General features: G+C 39.5%; 1 protein-coding gene across 2 annotated transcripts in view; it reads right to left on the minus strand.

Moving 5' to 3' along the window:
* Window positions 1-17,831, minus strand: part of ano3 (anoctamin 3) — a 50,820-nt gene that overhangs the window by 18,270 nt on the left and 14,719 nt on the right. For both annotated transcript variants that reach the window (XM_084734344.1, XM_084734346.1), the window contains exons 2-8: window positions 12,602-12,808; window positions 6,102-6,232; window positions 5,806-5,961; window positions 5,616-5,716; window positions 4,952-4,996; window positions 784-918; window positions 107-213 (exon numbers count right to left, since the gene is read on the minus strand). In XM_084734344.1, the coding sequence (XP_084590470.1) occupies window positions 107-213; window positions 784-918; window positions 4,952-4,996; window positions 5,616-5,716; window positions 5,806-5,961; window positions 6,102-6,232; window positions 12,602-12,808 (882 nt within the window). The remainder of the gene's footprint in view (window positions 1-106; window positions 214-783; window positions 919-4,951; window positions 4,997-5,615; window positions 5,717-5,805; window positions 5,962-6,101; window positions 6,233-12,601; window positions 12,809-17,831) is intronic.

Genomic DNA, 17,831 nt, shown 5'->3' on the forward strand with positions numbered 1-17,831 from the left:
CTATAAATGAGCATGGGAATTCCCTGCCACTAACATGACATTATTATAAATATTGTTTAGTATGTGAGGAGCCTGGAGAGAAGAAGAAGTGAGGGCGGTGTCTTACCCATCTTTGATTTTCCATCCTCATACTTGGTACGCTGCAGGACATGATGAACTATTCTGCTTCTGGTGGAATTGGAAAAGAAGGTCTCTCTATTGTTGATAGTGAAGCTGGGAGGAAAATAACAGCACATTCTTTAAGATATTCATCCAGTAACAGTATAATCAATATCATCCCCTTCATGAGAGCTGAGCCAGTAACGATGGATGTTCATTAAAAATCAATTCATATTGTAAAGTTTATGTTCACTCCAGCGTCATTACTTCCAAAAATACGTCTGACTGCTGACAAGCAAAGGAAAAGAGGAAACGATTCAGTGACAGATAAGATTAGATGTCTTTCATCAAAAAGACGCTCTGAAAATGGAAAAAAAACAGGAAGGAATGGGGGAGGAATCTAATCACTTCATGGACATCTGCTGCTGTATTTCTATATCTTATTCATGATCAACTTGTCTTTATCGTTCTGAGTTCTGGCTCTTAGATATAAAATATACAAGACTTCATAGTGCAAATTTTATCTGCTGGTTTCTCCATATTCAGAGCACAGGACGTGAATTCATGTGATGAACAGGAGGCAAACTAGGGATACGGATATCATCAATATCATCTAACACACTGCCATTATGTTACACTCAGATCATGTGAGCGAGCATGCATGTGTATATATGTCCTCCTTACTGATGCATGCGTGCTCTGCTGAAGGGGGCCGTGTAGCAGTCGGTCTCCTCCAGGTCAGGCAAGGCCTCTTTGTCCAGCTTCATGGGATTTCTGGGAAGCCAGCTCTTTATCTGACGACATCTCAGATGAAACCTGCTGCACAGACGCACAGCGGAACGGGATTAATGTCGCAGATTAACATGAAGATTGTTTTCTTTGTGTGGCTCCTGACCTTTTCCCCTCGCACAAACACACAAGCTTGCAGCACCTCACACCCCCTGAAAACACTCCCTCACACACACATACAGTATACACACCTCACCCTGCTGACTATTGTTTTGTCATGTTCCTGCTGCTTGTGACTCATGAGGCTCACTGATCCAGGACACAGCTCACTAAACCCAACTCAAAAGATAATTCTGCTTTTTCATATTACAGTTATGAGTTAAGAACCAGAGTCTGAGGACATGCATTGATTTCCTAAACTGTACCTCCTTTTAATGTTAAATTTACTTAATAAATGGAGACTGATGTCTTCAGCCATGCTAGCAGCTGTGAGGCTGCGTCATTGAAATATACAGAAAATATACAGACAGCTACCCAAAAGTGAAGCCAACATCTGGATCACCCCCTGCTGGCTGGCTGCAGTACAGGTCATAAATACCGTCCCCTCCATTTTAGCAGATAGGACAGGGGCCAAACTTTAACATCATTAAAACTAACATTTTTTTTGTCTTATACATGATTTCTGTCATTTATGTACTTCTTATCACACTGATGTTTGTTCAAGTGATCATTTTTATGATAAGTTTGGTTTTAATTAGTTGATTTAATTGATGCTATATAATACATAATGATTGACAGCTGAGCTCTGCTTGCCTGATTACTGCTGCACAGACTCTGCCTCGATATCTCGCTCATATTGGTCTCAGGCACAGCAATGTTTTGAGCTAAATGCTAATGTCAGGTGTAGGTAAAATAAGACGCACCTTTATTGACGTGATGTCTACCATGTTCATCATCTTAGTTTAGCATATTAGCATTCTGTTTTCTAATTACCAGTCAACACAGAATACAGATGAGGCTGATGTGAACGTCGTTAGTTTTGCAGTTATTTGGTCATAAACAAAAGTATTAGACAAAAATCTTCACCTGATGATGGTGCTTCATGAAAATGTAGTTTTCCTTCAGGCACTCTGTTCTCCTATGATTAATATCTTATTTGACATGATTTTCCCACAAAAGAAGTTTAAAAAAAAATCATCTACTGCATCCACTGCTGCTTGGAAACCCAGTCAGGGAATCACAATACTTCTGGGATATTTCTACTGCAATGCCAACAAGTAAAATCTTTGATTGTGCTAGATGAAATATGAGGGGATTCATTCATTCTCTGGGAACCATGTTTACCATGGCAATCCATGTAATAGTCGTGGAGATTTTTCAGCCTGAAACAAAGTAGTGGACCGACCAACAGATCAATATCGACATAGATTGAGCCGCATCTCTAACATGGCTAAAAATCATTTAAATCTTTAATGTTTGCCCGCTGTCTCTCCAGATTTGCCGGGGAGGTCTCTGTCTAATTGGTGATGCTCTGCTCCGATATGGATTAAATGAATACAAATGGGAGGTTGCCAGAGAGCATGTTATAAATGCTGCTGTGAAGGGGACAGGTACTGCACAGAAAGTAATGATATCAACCCAAAAGGCTGTCACCAGCTCCACACAGCCCATTTATTCAACTTTACGGGGACGTTGAGTTAGTGACAGACCATTAGTAAACACATAGAGCCTATTTACTACTCTGGTAAATAAAAGATTTTTCTTTTCTGTGCAGTTTTTGGTGAAAGACTGCAGGAGCTCTGAGGGAAACATAATGTTCCTCATTGTTCACGGTGACAAAGATCGCTCTCACACACAAGATTAAAAGTGCTTTGTTCTCAGTTGGACAGGTGGGCGAGTGATACTTGTCTGTGTGATTTTCGTCTGCTGTGTGTGTGTGTGTGTGTGTGTGTGTGGGTGTGTGTACGAGCATGTTCTAGAAGCAGAACCATTAAATGTACATAGTATGTAAGTCAAATAGCAAATTCATCACTATCAGTATTATCCATATTGTCATAGTATAAAAAATAAAGTCAAAATGTTGAGAATAAAGTTTAAATACCGTTTTCACTTTATTCTCATAATGCAAAATAAAAAGCTTCCTCTGATTTATTTTTCCTTTCCTGGGACTAATAAAGTTTGACTTTACTCTTGACATTTTGACTTTATTCTCAAAAGGTAAAAAATCATTTCCAAAATAAAAAAAAAGTCCTTAATGTGGCTGTAATACTCACAGCATGCTCAGGTATCATAAAACTAAAACAGGCACATTTACTGCTGTTAGTTTGTCAGGTCACAGCTTTCCCGATTAACAATGTCAATAAGCTCTGTTTCAAACAGAGCCAAGGGGCGCAAGAAATGAGTCACACCATGTTGGCAGTTTAATGGATAAAAACGGGCACTCCTTCAAGACCAGTAATATCACACTTCACTATCTTTTACCTATCCAAAGCTTTACAGGGGCTGATTTAATCTCACACATAAACATCTGCCATCATGAATGCTCAGTTCGGGCGGAGTGGAGTGAACAGCATTACCAAGAGATGTACGAACTTAAGGTTTAAAACCCCTGAAAGTGCGGTTTTGAAGCTTATGTTTCTCTATAACATTAAAAATTTATGACTAAATAACCAATGAACTAAACCTCTTTAAAAAATTCTTACTTTAATAGTGCAAAATACAACATCCAGACTCAGTGGATGTCAGAAAACAACCATTTGCTCTGTAAAGATAGACTGAGCAGATAATGAAGTCTCACTTGCTGACTTGCTGCCTCTCTGTCTTCCCTGCATCTGTTTTCAACATGGCGGTCTGGTGAGTAACTTTCTAGAGTTCATTAAAATATGTTTCTGAAAACTTTTTTAGCAAGAAATTTGCAATTCAGTAACAGAATTTTTAGTCAGATAGAGATCAATACTGCCTTGTTTGACAGTTTGATCTTTGATTTGAGTTTCCATTGAAAACTAGAGTCAAAATGGCAACGAACTGTATTTCTTGTATTACAGTTAAACAATACAGTAAATATGTTTCTGAAAACATTTTAAGTGAGAAAAAGGCAACGTAGTGTCAGAATCTTGATCTATATTTGATCGGCACTGCAGTTTGACCTCAGTTGTTTGAATATTGTGTGTTTAGGTGACACTTTTCTCCTCCAACTTTATTGATTAAACGAATCTTGCATTTGTTTTGACAAAACAAACAAGCAAAGCAAAAAAAACAACAAAAAAAATCAGCAAATTTCTCATGTGAAATATTCAAAACTGTGTGACAGAAAACTGACTTCATGTAGGATCCGCATCATTTATAGTAAGATCTTAATTTAGAAAACAGGATTACACTTCACAGAATTAAAATGTACATGCAGTATGTTAACCGAAGCTGTGGAAAATTTAAGATGCTGCAGTAAATTTCTTTCAGTGATTTGTTGATTCTGTCTGCATCCCAGCGAGATGAAGAGATGGAAATTTTGAGTCCTGTGCAGAGCTCGGACAACACTTGAACATCACATCAAAGCGCAAGAGCGTCTGTCTAAAAATAGTATGCAAATAAGCCCGTGCAGCTCTGTGTATTTGACTGAAAGATTACAAGTATTTTATAGAAAAGAGCTGTCAGTGTGGGCGAGGTAAAGCATTGTGTTCTTAACAATGACTTGTAGGATGATGTTTGTGTTGATGTTTAATTAATGACATTCATTTAAACAAACATGCCGGTAAACTCTGGCAAAATGAACTGCACTTAATCACGGATTTTTAAATGAATTTCCAACCAATTGATCCCAGACTTTGTAAATACCATATATTTACTCGTGGTCTGTGTAAAGGGTTGATTAATTCTGGAGTAATTGATGTTCTCGCAGTGTCTAAGTTCAAAAGGACGATAATGGTTTGCCTCAAACTTTCTCTGTTTGTATTCCCTGCTGAGGTGACTGATAGCTTCAATCTTGAAACCCCCTCCACAGCTCACATTAGTGCCGGGGCCTCGCAGCTGCGCCGCTCATGAATTTCATTAGATACACTGAAGCATCCAGCGTCCTGCCTCTGGAGAGCAACAGAGAAAAATAATTCTATACCTTAAATCAACTTACCTGCCCAGGGTTTTGCTCTTCCAGTCTGTAAAGTAACATTTTTTCCTTAAAGAATGAGAAATAAAGACAAGTTAGAGCGACTGGATGAAGCTGCCGGCCACTGAAAAAGCTGACATAAACACTTTCCAAAGTTAAAGGAGCAATGTGTAAAATATGGCCACATGTCGAAGGTAACTCCAAACTCACTTTTGCTATCTTTAGTTGTAGCTAGCCTACTAGCTGTCAATGGCTCAGTTAGCTCTGTGGCTAGTGGCCTTTAGCTGACTCGAGTCTGGCCGGATCAAAGCCGAACCCCCAGCAGACTCTTAGTGAACACAGTCTCAATGACCGCTGGACGTCTGCTTTACAACAGGGAATACTGTACTGGAGTGATTTACAGCTCCGACCAGGACTCTGACTCCAGGTACGATGGAGACAGCAGGTGAGGAAAGGAGAGACGTGAGGCGGAGAGGAGAAGCAGGGAGGTCAGGCATCAGAAAGACAGTGGGAAGCCACAATATATTCACATCTAATGTGCTGATTAAGGGTTTATTTTATTATACATCTCTCTTCTATTTTTGAACACCTAAATTAAAGTTAAAAATCTGAAATTTAAATTAAAATTTTGGCCATATCTTACACATTGCATCTTTAAAGGTCCAATCTTTTTTTCTGTCATGGTCACCTGAAAGGCATTCGGATGTTCATCTGCTCTGCATATTTGCAAAGTGTATCCCAAGGAGCATGGACCTTCACGAACATGATGTCGTTGTTTGTCAACGAGGGCTTTCAAGTATAAAAAAAGGAAACAGGAGTTTGAGAATGAATCGAGGAGTCAAGTTCAAGTCTTCTAAAACCAAACAAAAATTTTTTACCTCCTTCTCGAGCATCAGACCCTCAGCCCGTAAATTCTTCTCGAAGGTGCACCTCTTTTCCACCTGTGGACTGGACTTCTTGTAAACCAGGATGTAGTCAATGCGCTTTTTCCCATCGCGAAAAAACAGCCCAGAGGAACCAGCCGGATTCTTTCCCTGTAGCGACAATGTTTCACCGCTGAATTTTAGATGTTTGACAGAGGATTGCTAAGGCTTGAAGCTTCTTAGTGACAAAATAAGTGTAACAGTGTAACATTGTGAAAATTGGTGGTGGTAACTTAGTGGAAGCATGGTACCTGAAGTGAATCTGTGCGGGCCTCTAATTTAGCACGGGTGACAGGCTTCTGTAGCAGGAAAGACTCGTCTGCCCTTGTTTCACACGTAGTCGCCTCAGATTCCTCCACATAGTGATCCTTGCCATCCTCTGCTGCACACAGACACAGTGAAACAGATATTGACCTGTGCACAAAGTATCCTATCTCCACTAAATCTTTTGTTGTCGTTCAATATTTTTTTTTTAATTCAGTGGCCAACATTGAAATTAGATCTGAGCTAAATCCAAGTTATTTAAAAGTGGGCGCCTGCTTGAGAGCAACAACTTGATGCAATTTAACAGATCCACACACCAATGTTGACAGAGGGCCAGTCGCGTTTCCTTCCTCCCTGAATCTTTCTGCATCCCACTGGTGTGCACAAACAAACTGAAGTAAACCCACACTGTGAGGCAAGACACACAATCCAGATTGTACCAAGAATTCATTTTCTAGCTGCCCTACAAGCTCAAGGGTTTAAACCTCACCAGATTACTTTCTGGCACAAACAAGAAGAAGTCTGTGTAAAACAAACAATAAAATAACAATAAAAGTAGCTCTTTTGCGATACAACATTACAATACAAGCTTTTCCCTTTTTAATAGTATGTGGTACATATTGCTTTTATGAGGCCAAAGTAGATTTATTGGGTATAAAAAAACATCTTTCAGGCTAAAACTAGGGTTCATCACGACCAGTTTTGAAGAATAACTAGTTGCACAAAACTAGTTCATCAAATCACAAAATAAGACAGAGCGAGGCAAGTTTATTTATATAGCACATTACATACACAAAGGCAACCCAGGGTGCTTTGCAGAGTACACAGGAAAAAGCCCTTAAAAACAAGTGATAAAAACAATGAAAGCAAGCGAGCAGAAGCCTCTACAATAAAAACAATAAAAGCAGACAGGCAGGATAAAAACTATAAAAAAACACAATCACAAGCACATGGGAGGAAAGCAATAAAACAAGCTAAAATATATTTGATATAAAAAATATAATTAAAAACAATGGTAAACAGGTAGGTCTTTTGCTTGGGTTTAGCTGATCAAAGTCTTAGCTCCTCTGGCAGTTTGTTCCACATGTCAGCAGGAAACTAAAGGAAGCTTTGCTGTGTTTAGTTTTGACTCTTGGAGCAGACAGTAATCCAGAACCAGTCAGCCTGAAAGGTCTGCAAGGCTCATACTGGGTCAGGAGATCTGATAAGTACCTTGGACCTGAACTGTTTAGTGATTCATGGACGAGCAATAAAATTTTGAAGTAAATGAAAGTCTATTCTGTTACAGTTATTAAGAAAAATAAAATGCTATTAAATTACAGTTACAAATTAAAATGTTGGTGATTACAAATCACATCTAAAGACATTTTTTTCGGCTTTTCTTGCTTTGAATATTTTTGTTATGCATGAATGCCCTCTTTTGGCATGTTAATTTTGGTATATTTTGACGAGCGTCAACAAAGCCACTGCAACAAATTTGATGAAGGGTAGTATAGCTCACATGGAGCTGTCTTTATGTATAGACAGGCTGCATTCATTGGACAATATGAGCTCAAATTTCGAAACTTGTTTTTCATTGGTTCTCTTGTTTGAGTTGCACCGCATCTCCTCTTCCAGTCAAATCAATGCACGCTGTTCTAGGCAAAAGACTGTCTGCGACCAGCTGACCACGTCAAGGCAGGTGGCCTTGTCATCAGACAAGAATACCTGTCAGCCTTACTGGAAATTCAACAGTTCTTTATGAAATCAGAAAAGGTCTCTGGCATTACTGTACAATGTAAAAGTTGTGTTTGTTTGAAATACTCATTGTCAAACCTCACAGCCACACAGTTGTGTGAGCAATGCAGCTGCAGTCAAGCTTCATCTACTGATCTGGCATCTCGTCTTTTTTCTGCATTATGTATGTGGTTCTCTGCAGAGACAGACAGTGAAAATGATCTGCTGATAGTGATATCGCATCAGCAACATGACACCTCTCACGACAGTTTTAATGTCTATCTGTAGAATATATCACAGACATGAAAAAACAGGTGGATAGCAGAACTTTTCAAGTGTGCTTTTTCTCTCTCTCTCTCTCTTGTCTTTCTTTCTCCCTCTCTCTGTGCTCTCTGGTTATAGCTCTTGTCTTCTCTTCAAAACTCTTCTGCAAATTCAATGTAGAAAGATATGGCTGGCAGTAACAACGCTGCAGCAGCAATGCCGCTCGTGTGGACTCCACATGTGTGTCAGATGCAGCAGATCAACAAACTAGCCATCATGTACAGGTACGTGCAGGTGGTGCGCCCTGGGTGTCATGTCACCACAATAAAGTTAAATTGCCTCGTTTAAATGTATGTTTTTGTTTGACAGCTTTGTTGCCAGTCTAAAACATTCGTCAGAAAAGCAATCACATGTAATAACTTACATTACTTTGATTAAGAAAACGAAGTAGCTACATTACTTATTACATTTTTAACAAGGTAACTAGTAATCTGTAACCTATTATGAATCAAATGTAATCTTCCCAACACTGATCATGACTAATAATCCAAGTCCAGTAATATATGCACTCCACAACATAGCTCTAGAGAGATCTATCATTGCACAGTACAGCACAAGATGTGTCTTCTCCGACAGATGTGTGACAGCTTGGCTTCTTCTTCTCCTGTCAAATGTGTCAACTTCACCACCACCAGAGCAGCTCTGTGTGACTACAGTCAGAACCTTTTTATACTCCTCTGCTGAAACAAAGTGTAAAAAAATATAAATTATTCCAACAGTATCAATGACTTTTTTTTTTTCTTATAAATTCATATGGAGTAAATTGAGGTGAAAAAGTTGCACTAGTTCATCTTTGTTTTTTCTAGGCAGTTCATTTAAATCACCGAACCATCAAGATTTAGCAGTTTCATTAAGTGAAGATAAATTAGAGTCTCCGGCTAACAATGTGTTTTAGTGCACAATACTGGGTCGTGGACAGAGTGAATTCAGTTTTAATGCAAAATCACTCACTGTGACAGGCTTCAACTCTCTTTAGTTTTATTTTAATCAGCCTCTTCCCTGATCCAGGCCGGGATTGTAGAGAAAACTGTCCGTCTGTCTTCTCGCTATTTTAAGATCATGACTGAATGTGCTAAGCTTCAGAATCACTACATCTCTACAGAACGGTGAAAAGTTAAAACGAGTTAAAACATCAGAATGGATGACGTACAACAATTTCCTCCTGTATATACAGCTAATATCAAAAGCGCACAGATGTAGTGTAGAAAGTTGTAGAAAATTGATTGCGGTTATGTGTCTTCTTCACAGACATCAATGTGAATTTCCTCCACACACTGAAAGCCAACACAGTCCATTTGGATGTGGAGATAAAAGTGTCAACAAACTGTGCTGAAAAATGACTCAGACCTTCGGGCAACAAACATGGGCTGCTGAAAAGAGTCCAAGAGCAGTCTGAATTTACACTACTGGATCATGCTGTGTTTTCACACATCAAGAGGGAGTGACGTGAATCGACTGAAGTGTTTCCAATTTAAAGGGATAGTTCAGATTATTTGAAGTGGGGTCGTACGACATACTTATTGATAATCAGTGTTTCACCTACGCAAGGGCACAGATCACAATTCAATTCAGAGGGAGACAGTAGTAAAAGAGCAGAGCAACTGTTTCTATTCTGATTATGGTTTGTGCTTATGATGTGAACTTTAACTACAAGCCTAAAGAAATAACTCCACTTACTACGCTACTTTATGCTTTTTACAAGATTCATTCTTAGAAGGCAGGTCAGCTCAATTTAAGTGAATTAATCAGGATACCCTCTCTTTCAAGTAGACAGACTGTAAAACCGAACACCATTCTAAAAACAGGTGTTTAATGGTAAAGACATATTTTTTCATAGAAAGCACTTCAGTTACACCATCACTATGGCTCTTTTCTGACTTTCTGACAGAACTACAGCACTCATTCTGACCTGATGAAAGTGACTCTTCCTCTCTTAAAGATGATGCATCACTTTAGTGGTCGACTTTTGGTATGTGGGACCTATCATTGTAAAGTCTGTGTGAAATTGATGGAATAACAGTAAAGTTAAACATATTCCATCTCCAGCAGAAGCACATCCAGCTGCCAGTCAAACACATCTGTCAGTGTATACAGGTGGGCAGCTGGTGAAGAATCATGTCCTTGTCTAGCAACCCCACATTAGTTTGTCTATCTACACTCTGTTTCTGTCTACACCCTCCTCAATACACACCTCTTCCTCAGACGTCTATTTTCAGCACAAAGTCAAAAAGCCACTTTTCACCAAAATAGCAACGCCCCACCTTCTGCTGCCTCATCTGCATGAAACTGCATCTCTCTTCCCACTTTTGCACACTGCACTCAGCACTGAAATGCCAAAGGGTCAGGCAAAGGGTGTTTTCAAGGTCAAGGAAATGCCAACTTGTTGTTGCTGCTGGTGTTTGTGCTGTGGCAAAAATAGAGCCCTCAGTGTCAACGGCCTCTGAATAGTCTTGTAGATGTTAATAAGAGTGAATAATTTCCCCTCTCCAACAGGCATCTTCATGCACAGATGTATTATTTTCCCTGCAACAACATTTCCCTCACAACATCTCACTACCTCTGAAAGTGCACCAGACACATGTGACCGTGTTTTCTGAATCCCTGCAGCATTAACACAATCTACTCGATCAATATCACACCTCAGATGTCACTTTAGAAAAATCAACTCCATCTACACTTGATACAGGGTATGAGGAGAATAATTATACACACCATACAGACAAAAAAAAATGTCTGTCACAAGTAATAAGATACACAGAAATAAATCTAATTATAATGAAATAACTTGAGAGAATGACACTAATTAGAATTGAAAAATAACTTAATCACATCATGATAAAAAGAACGCCAATTTTGAAAAAGCAACATGACTGCTAGTGAATGCTATTTAGCATTCAGCACTTACCAGACGCAAGAGGTAGAGTTAGGTACCAAACATATCAAATTATGTTGGTATTAGCAAGTACCGATTCATGTTACCAAGTACAAGTACTATCTGGGTGAGACAGTAATTGAGAGTAAAGTCAATGGAGAGAGTGGGAGTTACCCCTGCAGTTACCAGTCAGATTGTTCAAGTCACAGTGAGTCAGTTCATTAGTGAGCTGAAGGCAAGCGCGTTGCAATATCTGTAATGTGAAATGTAAAGCTGGCGAGGGCAACACAACTAACCAGTTTACTGTGTTTGATAGCCTGAGAGTCAAGCCATGGAAATCTTCAGGTGATTAATTAGCCCGTTGGCTTTTTTTTCACTGTCTTGGTTGATACTGGCTTAGCATGTTTACTAGCTTTAGCCAACACAAAGTCAGAGGTTTGGACTTATTTTTTCAACAGAAATTACACATTTGTGTTATTACAGAGAGAGTAAAGTCATGATAAAAGGTACCACTGGGTACCAGTACCAAATTCCAGATACCAGCTTTGCTGCCATATTGGCTCAAATGTGAATAGCAGCCAGTCCTAAGACGACATATAGACCAAATAATGTGCATAACTTGCAGGTGCATCAGTAATATCTTTGCAATGTCTTTATATTTGTCAAGGGAAATAATAAAAAAAAAAAAAGTCATCTCTGCATCAACAAAGAATAGTAGCAGTCATAACTTAAAACTAACCAACTAATTAACATGTATATGAGCAGCATATAGCAGGGCTCAACAACAAGGACATCCAATTGTCTGGGGCTAGTAAAATGCCACACCGGGCTACTAACTTATTTGCCCAATCAGGCGTCGTTTTTTGCACAGCTGATAATGGATGCAATAAAGGAACGAGCTATCTTGCCCCCTTGCCAACTCTTTTGAGAATTACATATGTGCAGTACTGATTGGACACTTGCAAGAAAATAGCAGCCGGTAAAGACAAAGTTTATGAGCTAAGTTAAGTGCAAGCAAGCATTTCAATTATCCTGGAAACAGGAGTTCAGTTGGGTGGCATCAGAGGATGTGGGTGAAACTCAAACTATGTACTGGAGAATTTGATACAAATTTAAGAGCAAGGCGGATAAAACGGGGCATCAAAGACCAATTTCAAGGCCAATTTTCCAAAAAACATTGGTTTTTGACGTAAGTCATTGAGGTACATTGAACATCGGGGTAAGTCAGATCCCTAATGCCAAAACAATTTTTAGGGGTAAGTAAAATTTATTTCAGGCAAGTAGATATCTAACCCACCTGCCTGACTGGGCAGTGAAAAAGGTTATAGGAGGTTGAAAATCTGTGGACAGGCAGGCGCCTCCTTTGACACAGAATAATAAGTAGTTTAATTCAGTTAAAATTCTTTAACTTTCATTAAGTTGTTGTTACTTTGACAAACCACTGCAGACACATCCAAAGTAAATGTAAAATCAACATAGAGTATATCAGTGATGCACACTGATGCAGACACTCTGTCATCACTGAAGCATCTCAACCTCTAATGGCTGTAAGTGCTGTCCTCTCAGTGGACTGACCTGTCTGCGGGGGGAGGAGGCTGCAGGAGGTGCTGATGCTCTGACTCAGACCTTCGACTTCTGGTTTGGGCTCCGGGCTCAGAGGCACAGACAGGAAGTGGTTGAGGTTGATTGGATGAGTCTGACTCTGGGCCAGGCAGGGCAGGCTGCGGCGAGACGGCTTTAGGCTCTTCTCCTTCAGGATCTCGCTGATGCTGGTGTGCATGCCTGAGGACGAGAGGGACAGACATGAAGAGTGGAGGTCTTAGTCGCCTGTCAGTTTAAACACAGAAAGAAAAAAGGAAAATAAAACTCTGAAATGAGAGAATATACATATATACGTTGACATATTTATACATTTAGATCATGTTTGCATCATGTATGCATGCTTACACTGATGAATAAAAATGCATTTTATTCAAAGACATTTACATTAAGGGATGTATGGGATTAGGCTCTTTGATGAAACACTGCGGCAAGAACTAATTTCCCCAACACATACATGATGTTAAATCTTACTGAAGTCTACAATATTAAAGAAAAGTATTACATAAGGGGGAGGTTGGGGTGGCAAATGAAGCATGAAGGTATTGGCAGAGTAGTCAGGGAGAAGTATCAGGTCATTATGGCCGCACTGTACATCTGCATGAGTATAATTGGATGTTTCTGGTCAGATGTTATCCAAACAGCTGATTAATGAGCCCCAGTGACAGGGAATCATGTAAGAGGCACTCCAACTTTATGAAAGTGAAATACTAAAGCACTGGAGTACCCCTTGGATGGAGTAGCTCATGCCAGTAAGTTAATGCAATTGCCACTTCAGCACTAAATGTAACACTCCATTCACCAACGTTTATTTAAGGCTACACAATATGTTGCATATTCAGTAAATGCATATTACAGCAGTAAATTCAGAATGTAACGGTGTGTTCCACTTGAACTAGGAAGCATTTTCAGCTTCCCAATAGTTGGCTTTCTTACTAAGAAATTCAGAGGAACCTCATCAAACCCAACCTCAAATGCATGTGTACATAAATGCCACAACAGAATCTGGCTGGTCATGGCTGGATTTCACCTTCACTGTAGTGGGAACTACCACAGAGGCAGTTTTGAGTATTTTGCCAAGTGTTTAAATATCTGGACAGATTTTGTCAGCACAACTGCATCACAACCAGGAATAAAGATTTCAGCAAAATGAAACAAAAATAACATTTTCAGTTGCCATCAATGGTGGCTTTCAAATGTTAAAAAAACAACAGAATAAAAACATGAATTGCCTCCATGCTGCTCATCTGGTGTACTCCAAGTCTCCTAAAGCCCTGACATGCCAAGGTGAGTAAAATAATGTCACCTACACCATGTTTTTAGCCTTAATCTTCACTGTAGATCCTCATCTTGGAGCCACGTTCACATACACACCGTCTGAACTGGGAGTGTGTGGTGTGATGGTATGCAGACGGCATGTCGGGAGATTTGGATTATGCCAGACAAGCAGTATGGAAATATTTTAGTTTCTTTCAAGTTGTTTTTTATTTATGAAAACTGATCACCATTCACTTCCACTGTTTGGGAGATTCTGCAGTGCTGTTTTCCTGTGAAACTCCAGCAGTGTTTTGTGGACTAACAAAATAAACCCAACCCTCCATCGACATGAGGATGAGTAGATAATGACTAAATTTTCATTTTGGGGTGATTTATCCCATAACAACATTGGACATTTATGCACTTTTTAAAAAGTGACTCTCAATTTTAAAAAAAATGCATAAATGACCAAACAAAATAAACAAAATTCAGCAAAAAAGCTAAGTAAAATTCAAGAAAATGTATTTACAATAGTGTAGATGAGGTGCATAAACTGAAAACAAGGGAGTGAGTTTAAAAAAAGGGAGGGAGGGAGAAACCACTTCACTCATCAACTGGTCCATCATTTTATGGGCTACAGTGGCAGCTGTGATAATGTGTGTCCTTCATAGCAGAGTGCATTAAAACCACCAGCACTCCTCTTCCATCAAATCACACACAGCAGCATGACGGTGCACCACAAAATTTAACTACATCAACACGCCTGTTAGTGCTGAAACCAACTTCACATAGATACATGTAACAACAGCAGTCACTTGTGCTGTTACATAACTTCCTCATTAGCATAATATTGTTTTATTAATACCAGCAAAGGTCATTCTCAAGGTGATTTCAGCAATAAAAGAGCAATGTGGTGATAGTGCAGCTGACAGGATTGATTCAACGATACTGTAAGCATGAACTGTAAAGAGAAGCTCAGAGGTTAATAATGATAATGAATGTCCAGCTATGGTAGCAGGACGCTGCATGCGACCTTCACAGCATGCAGCAGCTCCAGCTCTGCAGCTCCTCACATATTTATTCATGACATAAAGGCGCTCCCTTTCAAATTGGAACGTGACTTCTTTTCACCTCCATGTGAGGAATTCTCTCAGTGACCTTCCTGAAACATTCAGCTGCATTGATAATTCGCTCTCTACATCCAGGGGGTCCTTGCTGCGAGCTGCACAATAATTCATTCTCCCGACACCGATCTCAACGGGATTTCCCTGTGCTGCTCGGTGAGAATAGAGCGAAGTGAGCTCCTGGGCTCAGGGGAACCAGTAATCATGCTGTTTATTTCCTGTGAACCCCCCCCAGATATGAAATGAATTTAAGTTGTGAGCTCCAGCTAAAAGCTATACGATGAATAATTGAGAAAGTGGAAACCATAGAAAATGATGCATTGAAATGCGGATTGAAACTGCTTGCAGCTGGATTTCACACACTCAAGGGACAGATTGTTAAAAATAGTTTGAAATCTTTTCGATTACTCAGCACAAAATACAACACGAGTAAACTTTAAATAGATCTATTTGTCCATGTCAGTAAGTTAATTTGTCTTCAAGCTAACAACAAAGCTTTCCCATCACTTTAATTATGTCTACAGTGTACACAAGCATACAGTTCCTCTTCATTGTTTTTCACATTTCAATCTATTCCATTAATTCCAGTATGTCCAATCAATACTAAGTGGCAGGCTGTTGAGCTATTATCCTGTAAAAAGTCACATAGTGCCAATTACATCTGTATGACATTTCAGAAACCAGAGGCTTTATGGTCCAGTGAGCAATAAGGTTTATTTCTCTCAGCAACAACATGCTTTATGGCTGGCTGGTAAATCAGTGTGAGCTGCGAGCTTCCACTCAAAGGGCCCGAAGCCTAAAGTGCAAGAATTTCAGAGTCTCTGTGGATTGGTCTGAAGAGTGGATGGTTTCTCATTTAATACGTTTTTCCAGTTGGAAGACCCTGCCCATTTTCTCTCCATTATGGTGATCAATAGATAGAGAGTAGCTTCTACTGCATAGGTTAATGTGCATTAGAGCGAGACAGATAAATTGATTGGCTGATATTGGCCTATCTAAGTTATAATCAGTCTACATTGGTTTTGGTGTATATTTTGTCCAATATGTGCTGACATGAAAACTTTTTTTGACAACCTTATACTGATTGTTTTTTTAAGTTTTATAGGCAGTACTTCATGTATAATTTGATCATTTTTCTTTATTCAAGTACAGTAAATGTACAGAATAACGTACAGAGTAACTTACAGAGTAATGGAGAAAAACGTGTAGATGAGAAATGTACATTGAATGTATGGAGACAGAGTAATGTAGACAGACAGACAGACAGACAGACAGACAGACAGTTCCTACAGAGTAACATACAGAGTAAATGCACAAAGTAGACATACAAAGTAAACTTACAGAGTAAACGTAGGGAGTAAATGTGGCTGGAGTAACCACACAGAATAACCATACAGGTTGACATACAGAGTAATGTAACAAGTAATGTACAGAGAGTGACTGAGAAAAGTACAGACACAGAAATTGACATACAAAGTAATGTAACTGAAACATACGGAGTAAAAATACACAGTAATAGAGTAATGTATGAACTAACAGTACAGAGTAACGGAGGAAAACATATGGATAGAAAAATGTACATACAGAGCAACATAACCAACAGACTGAATGAGAGAAACGTACGGACAAAAAAATGTACATACATGGTAAAGTAACCATATGGACCAACATACAAAGTAAATATGTAGAGTAGCGTACAGTATGGAGTATAGAAAATTAAGTAGTAAAAAGTAGTAGTAAAAAATTGTATTATTGTTACAATAAATGATCAAAACCATGAAATGATTGTCCTGAATTTACTGAAGTATCTTGAGGATATGGAACAAAATTGTAATATTGGTTGATATATTGGTATCTGAATTTTATTACCCCCTAGTATCATTATTGGCATCAGGCCCAAAAATCCAGTATCTGTCAGGCCCTAATATGTTTACTCAAAAAGGTACATTAACTGGACTCCAGGTGTTCTAGATAATCCCAACAGACGACGGCAAGGCTCAACATGTCTGAGATGATACATCAGAGCTGAGCAAGTTAATGGGCGTACAGGGGCGAAGCTCAGCGGTCCCAAAGGACTCTGAAAGTTTAAAATAGACCCACAAATTGGACGGGGTTGGTGTTGTGTGAAATTGCTTCCATGGAAATTTCAGAGCACGTGCAAAAAAAAAAAAACCTGACTGGTCAAATCTCTCTGTTTGGATATGAAGGATATAATAATGGTGATCTGACAATCAGTGCCCCGTTTCGGAGCTTTAGCTTCATTCTCACATGCAGGCGGACTCGGTGAACTCTGTCCCCGTCGTCAGGGCAATCGTGCAGAACATTCTGAAGACAGTGCATTGTGCAAGGCTATATAAATATATAAAGGGCTCATCTAATGTGAAATCCTGTGTTTAATCTCGCTGTGCGCTGGCTAAAACTGGTTTATCAGGAGAAAGTTAATCCTCTGTGTGTGTGTGCAAGGACTGTATGTGCATGTGTGTGTGTGTATGTGTGTGTGTGTGTGTACCAGTTGGTATGGATGACTGTGGGCTGTCTGTATGTGTGAGTCCTGCACAGGGAGAGGGAGGAGGGACACAAGAGTGTCGAATAAAAAAGCAAAATAGATCAAGAGGCCCGGGGAGTGGACGCTCGCTGTGAGACTGTGCGGGAAAAACACCTCAAAATTTTCTCTACATCAGCTGGACGCAGGGCCTCGACGACAATACAGTGTGCGCTCTCACAAACACCCACGCAGGCTCATCCGAGGGGGAGCTGGACGAGCTTAAGCGAAGGTCGTGATCCGGGATTTGGATCTCTCCTGTGCAGCTTGCCCATGACGGTCT

The sequence above is a fragment of the Lutjanus erythropterus genome, chromosome 13 (assembly GCF_056507025.1).
Source record: "Lutjanus erythropterus isolate fLutEry1 chromosome 13, fLutEry1.hap2, whole genome shotgun sequence".
NCBI classification, from domain to species: Eukaryota; Metazoa; Chordata; class Actinopteri; order Lutjaniformes; family Lutjanidae; genus Lutjanus; species Lutjanus erythropterus.